Source organism: Rhinopithecus roxellana, chromosome 17 (genome assembly GCF_007565055.1).
Source record: "Rhinopithecus roxellana isolate Shanxi Qingling chromosome 17, ASM756505v1, whole genome shotgun sequence".
Lineage (NCBI taxonomy): Eukaryota > Metazoa > Chordata > Mammalia > Primates > Cercopithecidae > Rhinopithecus > Rhinopithecus roxellana.
Window position 1 is genome coordinate 10,343,181 of NC_044565.1, and position 15,732 is coordinate 10,358,912.

At 51.9% G+C, this 15,732-nt stretch overlaps 1 protein-coding gene across 1 annotated transcript in view; it reads left to right on the forward strand.

Annotated features, from left to right (window-relative positions):
* Window positions 1-5,119: 5,119 nt before the first annotated feature.
* Window positions 5,120-15,732, forward strand: part of TET3 (tet methylcytosine dioxygenase 3) — a 122,934-nt gene continuing 112,321 nt past the window's right edge. Inside the window, 2 exon segments of the mRNA XM_030921153.1 lie at window positions 5,120-5,194; window positions 5,508-6,235. Coding sequence (XP_030777013.1) covers window positions 5,933-6,235 — 303 coding nt within the window. The 5' untranslated portion in view covers window positions 5,120-5,194; window positions 5,508-5,932.

The following is a 15,732-nucleotide window of genomic DNA, read 5'->3' on the forward strand; positions in this document are numbered from 1 at the left end:
AAAAAACCAAAAAACAAAACAAAAAACCCAAAAACACATAGCATAGATATCCTACACGTGTCACACTCACCAATGCAGGTCCACAAGCAACCCACTAATGAACCTCCCCTTTCCCAAGAGCAAAATGCCAGCTTCTGCCCAGTATCAGCTCTAGCATTTGTGGGCTAATTTTAGAGGTCCTGGATTGTAGGCCTGATTCTGCCATGTAGTAGTGAATGACCTTGGACAAATTACCTCACTGAGTCCCAGTTCTCTTATCTGTAAAATGGTGATGATAATAAAAACTATGTCATAGATAAGGAAAGTTAACATTTGCACATTTGTTGTATTTGCCACTCTGCGCAGACAGAAGGATGTGTGTGGAAGTGCTTTGAAAAGGGAAAGATCTACGCAAATATTAGTTGATAATACGGTTAGCCAATACATGACAAGAGAAGTAACACATCCAAAATCAAATAAACCTCCCAATACCTTCAGTCTTTAAAACCAAGCCCAGGTATGGATATCGGGATGTATTTACATTTCTGTAAAAGGTCGCCATACACAAACCTCATTCTTAAATAAGGACAAATTACTTATTAGCTGAAGAGGAGACAGGTCAAGTACCTCAGAGGAGGTTAGTCACATCAATCATCTGAGAGTTCAGCAGCATCCAACAGTGTTAGTTCCATGTGTTAACTTCTGAAGAACCACAGGCTTGCACATCCAATAATGCTTCCTGCCCCTTTCCTTCCCGGTGCAGAATTAACTTCAGCTCATCAATGGGGTAGGAAAGGCTCCTTATTTCACAGCCCTCCCTCCATGCTCCAGGCATCCAGGGAAATGCCCCTGCCACCCCTATCATCCCTTGAGTCCTTAGGGCTTCCTCCTCTAGCAAGGTGATTTCCCTTTCTAGTCCTGGGGGCAGCAGCACAGCCCGGCTCTAACCTCGCAGGAGCAGTCGCCTAAAAGAGGCTCCGCCCTTGGCCGCTTGGGGTGGCTCCCACCAAACCCGCTCCTAAAAGGAGCCGCTCTCCCTCTGTCTACTCTAAGTGCCTCGGGGCCTAATCAAGGTCTCCGCCTGGGTGCTGAACTTGCTTCTCCCCCACTTGCCGTAGTCCAGTGCTGCTCTAACTTGACATCACCTGATGGGCTAATTAAAACAGATTGCCGGGCCCGCCCCCAGAGTTTCTGATTCAGTGGGGTTAGGATGGGGGCGAGAGCTTGCATTTCTAGCCAGTTTCCAGGAGATGGTGATGCTGCCAGTGCTGGAGCTCTCTTAGCGGAACCACAGTGTCTAGGCCAATGCAGCCCCAGGAGAGAGGGGCTCTCCCCATCCCCACGCACACCCCCACTGCTCTCCTGCCCTGAGCGCAGTGTGACTAGGGAATAGCCGCAGCAGCCCAGGAGACTGGAGAACCAGAAGGCAGGACCTGAGGAGTTTAGGCTGTTTTATCTTGGGCACCCCTGACCAGTTTGTGCAAGTCATAAAGCAGGCAGGAAAGAAGCCTATGGAAGCCTATGGGTCTTCAGTGTTATTGAGGTCTGTCATTCATCAGGTTCTACTCACCTCATCTCTTCATTCAACACAGCGGTTGGGTGCTAGGTCTAGGGTTATGAGGTGAAAGCCAGCGTGCTAGCCCTCCAGGAGTTTGTAGTAACTGGGAAGGAAACGTGCAAACCATTCCAGTGCCCAGTGACGATGAGATAACTGTTCCTAGGGAGGGAGAGTCAAACTTCTGTGGAAGGAGAGTGGGTGGGGCTCTGGAATCGTCTGAGCAGCTGGAGAAAGTTTCATGGAAGAACTGGCACTTATGACTTGCAGGATGAGTGGGAATTTGGCAGGTATAAGGGGTAGCTGAGAACGGGTGGGGTGGGAAGGGTTTTCCCCAGGCAGAACGAATGAGCAGCAGGGCTGCCGAAGTGTAAGGTTCCAGAGGCTGGGAAGATTTGACACGCAGCTCTCTAGCCTGGCTGGGTTCCCTCCAACCTCTCTGGTGGCCCCTTCTCAGCTCCTGTCCCTCATGGGCTGGTATTCTCTGGGGCTCTGTCCTGGCAGCCTTTTCCTCACACTCCCATGTCCACCCCCAATGAGCTCCTCCACACCTGAGGCCTTGCTGTCTGCTCGCTGATGGGGCCCAAATCTCTTTCAAGCCCAGGCCTCACCCTCTCAGTTGCACACTCACCTCCACACGGATGTCCGCATTCCCAGGCATCCTTCCTTTTGCATTTTGTCACAGTGAACAGCACCAGCATTCACCCAGTTACCTAAACGAGAGGGCTTTATGAAATGACCCTCTCATAGATTGCTGGTGAAGAGTAAACGACACAGTAACTTGCTGGTGCCATTTACCCAGACAGAATACAAGACGACGGCTGCTGGGCTCCTCGGAAAGTCCACAACTTACTAGCTGAGTGATCTTGGGCAAGTTATTTAATGTTTTCTTATCCATAAAATGGGTTTGATGATAGTACCTACCTCACAAGGTTGTCATATGGATTAAATAATATTAGTTGTTGTCATTCATTGAGCCCTATATTAAGTCCTTTACTTGGATTCCCTCGAAGATGGAGTACCTAGTTCAAGGTCACACTGTTACAAGTGGCAGATTCAGGTTTGGAAGCCAGAGTTCTCTGGCTCCTGAGCCACCTTCTTCACCTCACTGTCACACTTTCTGAGAACTGTATACCAAATAGGGAAATCCCTATGGTACAATGTTAAGTTAAAAGACGATGGCAAATTGTATAATTAGTGTGAGTAAATCCACAAATAGGAAAGGCTACAAGGAAATATAGCAAATGGTTAAATATGGTTGTAATTTGGTGATTTTTCCCCTCTAGTATCTGTATTTTCCACGTTTTCGTTATACGCATTTATTAAAAGTTACTTATTAAAAATATATCAAAAACAATTACGACTCTACAACCTGTTCCCCTGTTTGAAAATTACACTCCCTTGGTTTTTCGTCTCGGTTCTAGTCTTACCACCCTTAACAGAAACTCTTCATTTCTCCCAAAGGCCATGGTAGGAAGCAGATATTGCAGCCATGTTCACCCCCACGCAGTCCCTCTCTGACAACCTGGACCCTGGAGCAGGCTGTCAAAATTAGAGGGAAGTTCCAGACAGAACCCGAGCTGCTTTACCGCCTAGGGCTTTCTTTCTGGACAGCGCTACTTCAGATCAGTTACTTTTTTTTCTTTCTTTCTAAATAGCCGGCCGAATGCTCATTTTCCAGTTCTGGCTGAGTTGTTAGCTGCAGCCGGGCGGCGACGCCTGCCAGGTACCTGGTTCCGTGAGCACCGCCCAAACTGGTCAGGCCAGTCCATCCTGTGGCTGTTTCTGCCAGGACTCGCCCAAGTGTGTATGCGCGTGTGTGTCAGAGACCCACCCTGCTCCCCTGCAACCCAGGTAGGTGGAAAGCAGTTGCAGGCACCAGCCTGGCAGTCAGGCCAGATGGGTGGGGCTGAATTAATCTAACCTGGAATTTCAACTTGGCCTGCACAACAGGTGAGGGAAAAAAGCAGCAGAGAGAACGGGCAGTTTGGCAACTTGGAAATATTCCTGAGCCTTGCCCCTTACCCCCTGCTTGGAACACAGCCCAGGGTGACTCTTCAAAGTGTCTGCGCCGGGTTTTAGGGCTCAGTCGCGTCACGGCCCCCTCGAGGCTGTCCGAGCCCCTCCTGAACGCTGTCCTCCTCAGTTACCCTCCGCGACGCGCCCGTTCCCCCTCCTCCGGGAGGCAGGGCGGGGGTATCGGATTAGTCTTTGTTTTCGACGCGAAAAGAGCCGAGCGCGGCGCGGGGGAGGCTGGCGATGGCAGGGCCCTGGGGTCCACCTGGACAGGGCATTCGGCCGTGACCCCTGCGAGGATGCCCTTAGCCTCTGCCCCCGAGCAACCCCTTCTTGCCGGCCAGGCTGACTCGGTACGCAAACGCGCGATGTCCCCCATTGTCCTGCCTCGGAATGAGCCAGCGGCAGCTGGGACAGGGGGGTCAGTCGGGCCCGGCGCTCAGGCCTCCCGGGGGCGCCGGGGCCGTCCCGGACCGATCTGGCCCGCAGGGAGTGGCAGGAAGTGGGGACACCGAGCGCGGCTCGGTCGAGGGCCTAGGTTGGAAGGTCCGCGTGCCCCACCCCGCCTCGCCGGCCCCGGCTGCAGCCCCGCCGTAGGGCGAGGGTGGCCAGCCCGAAGGGGGCGGCCGTGTCCCGGGAGAGACGACCGCGTGGGTGGGAGCCACTGCAGGTGCAGAGAAGCAGCGGCCGGGCCGGAGCCTGCCCCAAGCCGCTCGCAGGCCGCCCGCCGGACCCCTCCCCTCCGCGGGAAACACCCCCCTCTCGCCCGGCCCGGGGTCCGGCGGGGCCGGCGGGGCTCGCCGGGGCCGCACGTGTGCGCCCTCCCGGGCGGGGGAGTCCCCGGGCGAGCACGTGCCGCGGTGCGCGGGGGGCGGGGAGTCCCGCGGACGCCTTCATTGCTGCTGCTGCTGCCGCCGCGGCCGCCGCTGCCTCTTCCTTCCTCCTGCGCCGTCCCCTCCTCGGCCCGGGCGGGGGGCTCCGCGCGCCGAGCTCGGTCGGGCCGGGAGCTCCGGGAGGCGGGCGCCCCAGGCGGCGGCGGCGGCGGCCGCGACGGTGGTGGCGGCGGCGGCGCGGGCCGGGAAACTTTGCCCCTTTGTGCGCTCCGCCCCGGAGGCGGCGGGCAGGTCGGTGCAGTCGGTGCCTTTCCGGCTCCGGAGTGGGGGAGGGGCGGCGGGAGGCGCTGGGGGCCCGGCCCGGGGGAGGGGGAGGGGGCGGCCCGGAGCCGGCGGGGGGCCGCTCCTCCGGTGCAGGGGGCCGGACTGGGGTGCTGCGGGGCGCTGTGCGGTGGAGCCGGGCGGGGGTGGCAGGGCGGGGGCGGGGGCTGCGAAGCCGCCAGAGCCGAGTGGCGGAGGCCCCAGAACAAAGGAGCCCGAGCGGCGGCGCGCGCGCGGCCCGGCCCGCGGCTCGAGCGCGCCCCCCTCCCGGCGCCCCTTGCCGGCGCGGGCCGCCCTCCCCACTCGGTCTGGCGGGCTGCGCTCGGGCGGCGGGCGCCGCGCGCGCGCGCGGGCTGCCCCGGGCGCGCCCCCACCTCCAGGCCGCTTCCGTGCCGGGGGCGCCGGGGCAGTCCCGCCGAGCGAGGCTCTCAGCAAACTTTATTTTGAAAGCTCAGCTCCCTGAGGGAGGGCCCGGCGGCCTCCAGCCAGGGTGTGTGGGGGAATTTTGGTGAAACTCTTACCAGCCCGTGGGGGATGGAGGAGGGCAACTTTCTTGGAAATCTCACCTTGACCACCCCCTTGAATTCGTAGTCCAGGGCCCCCAGCAGCCCTCAGCCCCGAGGCCACCTCCCTCAGACAGGGAGTGGGTGCTGGGTGCGTTCTGCCTGAGGTTCTGGGCAGGACCTCATTTGAGCAAGCCCCATCTCTTCCCCCATTTTCTCCTTCCAGAAGCAGGAAGAAGTGACACGTGAAAGTTGTCCCTGAGCCCCGAGTGATGCGCTTCCCCTTTCTGTCTTTTTCAGGCAGCACTGCCTTCTCCAGCGTCCAGACCCTGGAGGAAAAATACCAGGAGAAACTGCTCACTCAGTTCTGCCCCCACCACACCCCTACCTGCTCACCTCATGCCTGGGTCCAGGGTGGGTGAGGGTGAAGAACCCACCGGGCCAAGATGATCCCTTTTCTGGGGACTGCTGCTGGTGTCCTTCCCCAGATCCCGGGCCCCAGGAGGTGGGAGAGTGGCCCCCTACGGAGCCCGATCAGACTGCTGCAGAGGAGGTGAAGAGGGGTTGAGAAGAGGCATCCATCCACGAGACTGAAGCCACTTGCCTTCATCCTTGTGATTCTTGGCTGTTCTAGGCGAGAAGGACCTGTTGGTGGTTTTTGGAGGTGGCGGGAAACTGGACTGTGGTTCTGCCCCAGCACCTATGCCCCCACCTCTGGCAGCATCATGAGCCAGTTTCAGGTGCCCCTGGCCGTCCAGCCGGACCTGCCAGGCCTTTATGACTTCCCTCAGGGCCAGGTGATGGTAGGGGGCTTCCCGGGGCCTGAGCTCTCCATGGCTGGGAGTGAGTCCCAACTCCGAGGGGGTGGAGATGGCCGGAAGAAACGCAAACGGTGTGGTACTTGTGAGCCCTGCCGGCGGCTGGAAAACTGTGGGGCTTGCACTAGCTGTACCAACCGCCGCACGCACCAGATCTGCAAACTGCGAAAATGTGAGGTGCTGAAGAAAAAAGTGGGGCTTCTCAAGGAGGTAAGCTGGCCCTTGCTAGGCTACCCTGTCTCTTCCTTGAGGGCACGGTGATCACGGGGGTCTTGTTCAAGCAAGGCTCCTCCAGTTGAATCCATTCTCTCATTTCTGATCCTCTTGGTCCAACTTTAAGTAGGAGTGTAACTGACATGTTTGGGCTCCTTTGCAGGGCTGACAATTTGTGTGAGAGTAACTGGGTAGAAGGGGGATCTGAGCAGGCACCCTAATCTCTGATGTTTGCATTTGATGCGGGACTGTAATGTCTACCTTTACCTCTAGAAGTTTCTTGTCTTGCTGCTTGAAGCCTCAAATGTTGTATTTCAAGCTCATGCTAATGCTTGGATGACTTGGGCTTTGATAGTGTAAGATAAGGGATGGAGGCTGATGGATTTGGAGACAAAGTTTTGGATTGACAGCGTGGTTTTATGCTGCCCTGATGGAGTGGGATGTTTCTTTCATCGTTTTCTCAGATGGCCAGAGAGCCGGTTGAAACCGTTTGGGAATCTAATGACAAACTGATGATTTGGGTTCTCCTATCTTAGTTCTTCTTGCAGTCAAAAACTTTATTTCTGTGTTCTCAGGACCTAGCACAGTTCCTTGGCAGGTAGTAGGCACTCAGATACTAATTGCATGAATGGATGACATGCTTTTGAAACACCATCAACCCCAGAGAGGTGTACTCCCTTTATTTGGGGGTAGTAAGGTGGAGGAGGGAAGGAGATTTGGGATGAGAGCAGGCAGGGTGAGAAGGAAAGGGAGAGATGGTGACCTTGCATTGGCCATCTTTCCCTCCCATTTTAGTGGCGGACTGCCCCGGCTTGAGGTTGGTGACAGCCGAGACAGCAGAGAGTTGGCAGAAGTAGGGCTGAGCGAAGTTGAGCAGCTTAGGAGGAGCGGTGTAGCCGCTGAGGTCGCTCCAGGCAGTGGAACTGGCGCTGGACAGAGATGGAGGCCTGCGCTGTCTTCGAGCTCCCTCTGGCTCTGCCACTCATTTGTCCAAGGGTCCAGACAACTCGGGCCCCTTCTCTGGGCCTGTCTTTTCCTTGGGGGAAGTGGAGGAGTTGTACTTGATGTCTTTCAAAGTCCCTTCCAACTAGGCTGGGAGCTGCTTGCTTCTGAGGACTCGGGTCCCTGTGACTTCGTTGGGCTGGCGGCTCGTGCTCAGGGTTTCCCTGACGGCTGAGTGCAGAGCCGCACAGCGAGCTGGTGGGACTGGTCCCGTGGCTAGGAAGAAAGATTCAAGTGTTGAGAACAGGGAGGTGGGGTTGCTGGATATTTCTGCCCCTTCTCACCTTGTCTTGTCCGTGCCCTGTGGAAGCTGTATGTCCTGACCCAAGGACTGCAGACACGGAGCCCTGTTTCCCCTGTCTCTGGTTAAAGCAGACATCTGGATCACATACGCAGCCCCCAGCCCCAGCCTGGGAGACTTCTCTGTTGCTGGTGTTGGGGGTAGTTATGGTCCTGCGGGCCCAGTGCCCCATGGGTCGCTACTGAAAGCAGGGTAGTATGAAGTGGGGGAGGCTTTACTTCTGGATGTAAGAGCTGGTGCTTTGGTGTAGGGAGGAGCTGCTGAGCCTACTTTGTAAAGCTTGATTCCTTTGCGCCCTTGCTTCTAGCATTCCTTTTCTTCCCCAGCCCCCATTGTCTTACTCAGTTCCTCCCATAATTAAACCGGAGGGATGAGGATGCTGAGCTTCCTGGGCTAGATATTCTTGGAAGCAGTGGCCCTTGTGAACTAAGTTGAAGTGCTGCTTTTGGCAACAACAGAACATACCTGAGTGAAAGGGACTGGGAGTGAGGCCAGAGCCTTGTCATCCTGTGTGTAAGCTGTCGGCCCAGGCTGCCGGGTGGTCTTGGTTAAGATATGATGGATCTGGGGTGGCTGAGGCTTAGAGACAACCCTGCTGAGAGATGCCTGCATCCCTGTTGCCTTTGCCATGGCCAACTGCCTCTCTAAGCCTCAGGGTCAGGTAAGGTGAGGCTGGACGGCCTTGGGTGTCCGAGGAGAGAGGGTCTACATGCTGATCTATGGATCAGTAGAGTCCTGTGTTTCTAGAGAAACAAAAGGGGACAGTGGAATGAGTTTTTTAATAAAGCTAACTTTCTGTGACTTAAAGAGCAGTACTTTTTTTCTAATGATAGGTTCTTTTCTACTTCTCGATGTTTAAAATATGCTTTCTTAAAATGTGCTTTATGAAGGTGTGATAGAAAGTAGACCTTTTTTTTTTTTTTTTAAGTCTTTGCTTGGTAAAATACAAAATGGTAACCAGTGCCCCTCTATAAAAAAAAAAGTTTTTTTTTTTTTTTTTTTTTTTTTTTTTTTTTTTTTTTTTTGGTCCATGAAAGCTGAATGCCAGAGAGTCACTGTCTAGGGTATACTGCATTTAACAGGCATATCTCTGTCATAATTGAAAAGCTGAGACGTGCCTGAGAGACTGCCAGAGTGGATGAGACCCTAAGACCAGCCCAGCATTTAGCAGATGCTGGGGACTGCTGGGACCATAACCATTGGATCTTAACAGCCATGTGGCAGAGGGAACATGTTCCAGGATTGGGGAGGTTGTTTTGGCCGTGACTGTTCAGGTGGGGTAGGACGCAGTATCCTAGGAGCCTCTCGGACATCAGACCATCTACCTGCATTCCTGCTGTGTGGCCCTTCCTCCTTTCTGTGAGAGCACTGTACTCTTCTGGGAACTCTTCCTTACTTCCCTTCTGTCTCCATCTCTTCTAGCTGCCCTTGGGGCTTCCTTTGAACTGTCTGCCTACAGTTACTTTATATCATCCTGTAAGGAGGAGATTATCTTGGGTTTTCCATCTTCTTTCCCTGCTCCTCACTCTTTTTCTCTGGGCTTTGTGGTTGGGGAGGAAGGGTGCAGGGGAATCCCTCAGAAAAGAAGTTCACTATTTTAGGACTAAAGACAGGCTCCCCCCAGGGATGGGCCTTCCTGCCCTGGGAGGAGGTGACTACTTCTCTAGGTCCTAATGTGAGGTTGGGGCAGGTTGGTAGTAGCTGTGGTCTTCTTTCCTAGTTCCAGGAAGAATTTAAAGGGAGGCTGTTTGATTTCATATTCTTTTTACCTGAGTGGTGGCTTGGTAGTACAATGAAGATGACTGATTAGAAAAGTAGGGTTTGGTGAGTATGGAAGCACAGTAGGTAGGGCTTAGAACCCAGAGTAAGTGCTGCGCCCTTCCTCTCTTGGGCAACCAGTGCTCCATCCCTTCTGTGTCCATTTTCTCAATTGTAAGATGGGAGTAACCCTTCTTTGTAGGGTTGTCATGAGGATTAAATGAGATAAAATATGCATAATGTCTGGCACATAGTAGGTAATCAATGCATGATGACAAAACATTCCTAAACATCTGGAAAAGGATGAATCTTTATGCGTAAACAACTGTGCATTAGTCTTCGAGCTGTAAAGATGCAATACAAGGGCTAGGTGTGGTGGCTTACTCCTGTAATCCCAGAGCTTTGGGAGGCTGAGGCAGGAGGATCACTTAAGACCAGCCTGGGCAATGTAGCAAGACCCCATTGCTTTAAAAAAAAAATTAGCCAGGCATGGTGGCATGTGCCTGTAGTCCTAGCTCCTGGAAAGACTGAGGTGGGAGAATTGCCTGAGCCCACAGTGGGCCATATTCGAGCCACTGCACTCCAGCCTGCATACGACTCCAGATGCAGTACAAATTAAGCGTTTATCTCAAGGCATTCCCCTCACTTGCTCATAGAAGAACCATGGGGCAGAATTGCGGAGCCAGGCAGAGGGAGGGAGGAGTTTGCCAACCTCTGTGCTAGGGGAGGAGGCTAGACATCAAGGAGTCACTGTGGTCCTAGGCCTGACTGAAAAATTGCCCATGGGTGAGGGAAGTAAATAACTGTTAGAGCAGGAGAATGACCCTTAAAAAAATGCATGGAAAAATGTATGCATAAGTTTGAAAGCATGATTGAGGATATTACGGGTGAAAACGAGAGAAATGGAAAGATATAGGTTATGAGAATACTTTCTAGCCCTCAGCCAAGTGGATTTACAGCTTGAAACAGATCTCTGCCAGATCTGAGTCAAGATACCTTGGAATTGGGAATCTTTCAACAGTATCAGAACACCTGGTTAATCCTTGACCATCCTGAAGATGGAGGCTGTGGAGAGGAATGCATTCAGGCTAGTCTTGGCATCAAAGGGAGAATTGACTAGAGAAGTGGAAGTGATGAGAATCTTTAGAGAAAGGGACCCCATCTGAGCATTTATCAAGCTTGAGAGGTTGGGCAGGGAGGAGTATTTACCATAGTCTTTAGAATATCGTCTTTAAAATGCAAGCAGTTTTTAACCCCATGGGCCACAGATTCTAAAATAAAATTAGTTAGAGGGATAGAATTGCTTGTTAAAAAGCAAACTCTGGCTGGGCATGGTGGCTCATGCTTATAATCCCAGCACTTTGGGAGGCCAAGGCAGGCGGATCACCTGAGGTCAGGAATTTGAGACCAGCCTGACCAACATGGAGAAACCCCGTCTCTATTAAAAATACAAAATTAGCCAGGCGTGGTGGTGGGTGCCTGTAATCCCAGCTCCTCGGGAAGCTGAGGCAGGAGAATACCTTGAACCCGGGAGGCGGAGGTTGCAGTGAGCTGAAATTGCGTCATTGCACTCCAGCCTGGGCAACAAGAGTGAAACTCTGTGTCAAAAAAAAAAAGGGAAACGCTGATAGAACAGTCATGAATGATAGCTTCAGGAGAAAGGTGTTGGTGGGACTAGGGAAGGACTGAGCCATCTGTGTGGCTGTATGGGCTATTCTCTAGTGAGTGAGGGGGTAAAAGGCCAAGCATATTATGTGGAAAGTGGAGACATGGCACTGAAGCAGAGTCAGGAGTGTGGTCTAAGCCCTTAGAGGAGCATTAGGGAGTCCAGTGGCCAGAATGTGCTTAAGCCTGTTGGAAAATGCTGATAATAATGTTTTGTGTAAGGTTCTAACAAGAGTGAGAAGGAAGAGGTAGGCTTACAACTTTCTAGGGATGGAGAGAGTGGACAGACACTGGGTCCCTGTGGTGTCGGAAGATATAACCTGGGGAAAACAGAGCCAGCCAGTTACCTTACCTGAGTCTGAGTCATTCGCTTCTTGCTGAACACCTGCAGATGTGCTCGCAGAATCACAATCTTTTTTCTTTTTTTTTTTTTTTTTGAGATGGAGTCTTGCTCTGTCGCCCAGGCTGGAGTGCACTGGCTGGATCTCAGCTCACTGCAAGCTCCGCCTCCCGGGTTTAGGCCATTCTCCTGCCTCAGCTTCCCGAGTAGCTGGGACTACAGGCGCCCGCCACCTCGCCCAGCTAGTTTTTTTGTATTTTTTAGTAGAGACGGGGTTTCACTGTGTTAGCCAGGATGGTCTCGATCTCCTGACCTCGTGATCCGGCCGTCTCGGCCTCCCAAAGTGCTGGGATTACAGGCTTGAGCCACCGCGCCCGGCTCTTTTTTTTTTTTTAAGACAGAGTCTCGCTCTGTTGCCCAGGCTGGACTGCCATGGCGTGATCTTGGCTCACTGCAACCTCCGCCTTCCCAGTTCAAGGGATTCTCCTGCCTCAGCCTCCTCAGTAACTGGGATTACAGGCGTGTGCCATCACACCTGGCTAATTTTTGTATTTTTAGTAGAGATAGGGTTTCACCATGTTGGCCAGGCTGGCGTTGAACTCCTGACCTCAGGTGATCTGCCCACCTTGGCCTCCCAAAGGCTGGGATTACAGGCGTGAGCCATTGCGCCCGGCCCTTGTTGTTTTTTTAAATAGAGACAGGGTCTCGCTGTTTTGCCCAGGCTGGTCTTGAACTCCTGGTGAATTATAATTTTTATGGAATTGTGATGATTGAAAGAGGGCCAAAAGGCCAGAGATAGGCGAAAAGTTCAATTTCTCAAAGAGATTTTGAAAATTGTAAATATATAAGCTTAATGTCAGTTTTTGACAGTTCTAGAACAGATTGTTTAAAAGGTGTTTTGTGAAACTTCAGAAAGGCAAGTGATAAACTTTGAGAGTGCCTGTGGTTCTTTTCAAAGCAGCTGAGGCAAATGAACAGATCTAGATTTCTATAAATAAATGATGGCATCTCCTGCCAGGTTGGACAGATGAGAAGTCCAATTTTTGACTTAAAGTCATCTTAGAGGGAGGTCACTGATATGACTGCCCTATTCAGTCTGTCGACCATGTAGATCAGGGGTTCCACATTGGGATCACCTGGGAAATGTAACAAAACATGGTGCCCAGACCCCACTCCCAAGGGATTCTGATTTAATTGCTCCAGGGTGGACCAAACTGGTCTGGGGCTCCCATGTGTACCTAATGTGTAGTTAGCATGGAAACCCTCTGATGCAGATGAGAGACTGTGAGGTGATGGGCACCTACCTGGACTCTTCTATGGCAAATTACTCACTGAGTCCTGGGACACCTGCATGGTCCACAGCCTCACTTCCACCTTGCTACTCGGTGGACCAACAGCATTGGCATCACCTGCAAGTTTGATAGAACTGCAGAATGTCCAGCCCTACCCCAGACCTGCTGTATTGAAATCTGCACTTTAACTGGATCCCCAGGTGATTTGTATGTCCTTGAAAGTTTGAGGAGCTGTCTACAGCATTTCTATGACCAGAAGGGCATGGGACATGGAGCAAGTGGGGCAGGGAGCGGGTGTGGTGATAAATAAGCTGTGATGAACAGGCAAAGAATTCGAAGTGCCAGCAAGGGTAAAGAGCATGACCCAACCCATTTCCTGACCCTCTAAACTGGGGAGACAAGTACCTCTTGAGATTTACTGCATGTTTCTGCTTGTTCTTCTGGTATTTGTTTCCTTCTAGTTTAGTGAGTTATCAGTAAAACCTATCAATAAAACTAATCTACAAAGTTATCAGAGAACTCGTGTATTTGTTCTGACAGTAGTCAGGAAAGGGCTCTCAGAAGATGTTTGCGGCTCAGCAGCCTGATTCAGGAGGTTGGAGCTCCATGACACAGTAGCAGATAGTGGTGGTTGTGTAGAGGAGGGGGTGTGTCCATAGAATCTTAGGTCTCATGGAAGGACCTGGAAGCTTATGGAACAGAATGGATGTGTGCCCTTTTCACAAGATGAGGTAGTAGGCAAGTCAGATCTGTGGGTGTGGTGGGTGGGTGGGTGGCAGTGATGATGCAGTTATTACGTTGAATGATAGAACAAGGGGCTAAGGAGGTTGGGGCAGTCAAGTACAGTGAGCCCCAGTAAGACTCAATGGGATTTAATCAGGGCAAATGCAAAGGCCTGTACTTGTTTCAAAAAAGAAATGTACGAACTCTGGCTTCCTAGCAAGTAGAAAGAACTGAAACTCTAAAAAGGAATGTTGACAGTCTGTCTTGAAATCTGTCAGAGTGGTCACATGCAGGACAGCTGAAGGAAACAGGGCTGTTCAGCTGCTGATGAGTAGAGGAACACAGGCTCAGGCAAAGCCTATATGAAGAGGAGGTCAGTTCCCTCACTGGAAGGAGTATGCAGGAGTTTTATTAGTGGGTGAAAGTCATTAGACAGACTGAACCCACGTTAGAAAAAAGAATTGTGTAGCATTTATGGCTATTCCAGCACTGAGGAACTAGCCCTGAGAGGTCCTGTGTGACCAGTGCCTGCACGAGTCTGGGTGCTGCCTAGCAGGGAAGTTATGAGGATGCCCTCTGGGTTGTGGGGAAGTGGGGAGGAAGATTCACATTTGGCGGTCTCTTGCTAAGATTATGTGAAGTATATTATCAGGTCTATTTTTTGTTTTGTTTTGTTTTGTTTTTGATACGGAGTCTCCCTCTGTCTCCCAGGCTGGAGTGCAGTGGTGCGATCTCGGCTCACTGCAACCTCTGCCTCCCAGGTTCGAGCAGTTCTCCTGCCTCAGTCTCCTGGGTAGCTGGGATTACAGGCACGCATCACCATGCCTGGCTTATTTTGTATTTTTAGTGGAGATGGGGTTTCCCCATGTTGGCCAGGCTGGTCTCAAACTCCTGACCTCAGGTGATCCACTTGCCTTGGCCTCCCAAAGCCACTGGGATTATAGGCATGAGCCACTGCGCCTGGCCTATCAGGTCTATTTTCATGTTTTGTTTTTGTTTTTGTTTTTTGTCTGTTTGTTTTGACAGAGTCTTGCTTTGTTACCCAGGCTGGAGTACAGTGGCATGATCTCAGCTCACTGCAACCTCCGCCTCATGGTTCAAGTGATTCTCCTGCCTCAGCCTCTCAAGTAGCTGGGACTGCAGGTGTACACCACCATGTCTGGCTAATTTTTGTATTTTTAATAGAGACAGGGTTTCACCATGTTGGCCAATCTGATCTTGAACTCCTGACCTCAGGTGATCCACCCACCTTGGCCGCCCAAAGTGCTGGGATTATAGGCGTGAGCCACTGCACCTGGCCTATTTTCATGTTTTTTTAGACAACTACATGCAAGAAAGGCATCTATCTTAGACTGCAGCATTTTGGTCAACTTTTAGACTTAATCTTAGACCTAGACCTAATCTCAGACCTCTGTTGGGGTAAGGTCTGTGAACTTTTTTGAAAATTTCAGCCACATGTTATGTGAATGTGCAGGGGTGTGTTTTCTCAGGGGAGAGGGTCCATGGTTTTTAGCAGATTGTCAAGGGTATTCAGGACCTCCCCAGATTTAAGAAGCATGCTCTACCTGAGCCGTCTAATATAGTTGCCATCGGCTGCAGATAACTATTTAAATTTAAATTTAAATTAGTTAAGATTATATTCAGTGACTCAGTCATACTAGTCGACTTTCAAATGCTTGTCAGCCACATGTGGCTAGTGGCTTGTGGCTTATGTATTAGACAGTGCAGATAGCATTTCTGCCATCACAGGAGGTTCTATAGGACAGTGCTGGGAGCCAGCCTTAGAGTGACCCTATGTGGTCCCTGAACCCTCACCAAAGGTTCTTTTTAGGTTGGGGAAATAGCTTCTGAATTGGCAGCTCTCAGGGTTTGGGATCCCAGCCTCCACCCCGAAGTAAGTGGTGAGGTCTCTGGACAGTACTTTCCTGGGTTCTAACCCACCGCACAGTCTACTGCTTCTCCTTGAAGGCACGGCCATGCTTTACTTGTCTGCTATGGGAGAGCACAGGGACAGGAGTGAGGTGGTGTGCACCACCCAGAGGCTGTCTGGATCCCTAGTGGGGAAAATGACTCCTCCCCACCTACAGTCTTGGTCAGCAGCCCCACTGAGCTGTGTTCATGTTGACTTCCAGCTCCAAACTTATCTCCTGGGTCCTGCCAGAGTTTTCCTCTCTGTCATGGGTTTTCTTGTTCTGGAAAGGACAATGTGGTGACTGGCTGGGCCAGAAGACCAGGTCCAGGGTCTCAGGAGTTGTCACTAATTTTCCACTCCATTCCCCTTCACTTCTTTACAGCTCCTTTTTGGAATGAGGGGACGATGCTCAGGAAGAGAGGAGGTATTGGAAAGGAAAGAGACCCCTTTGTCTTCCTTTTGAGCCCTGCTACAGCCTGGCTGGCTGTTTCTGGGGGAGCA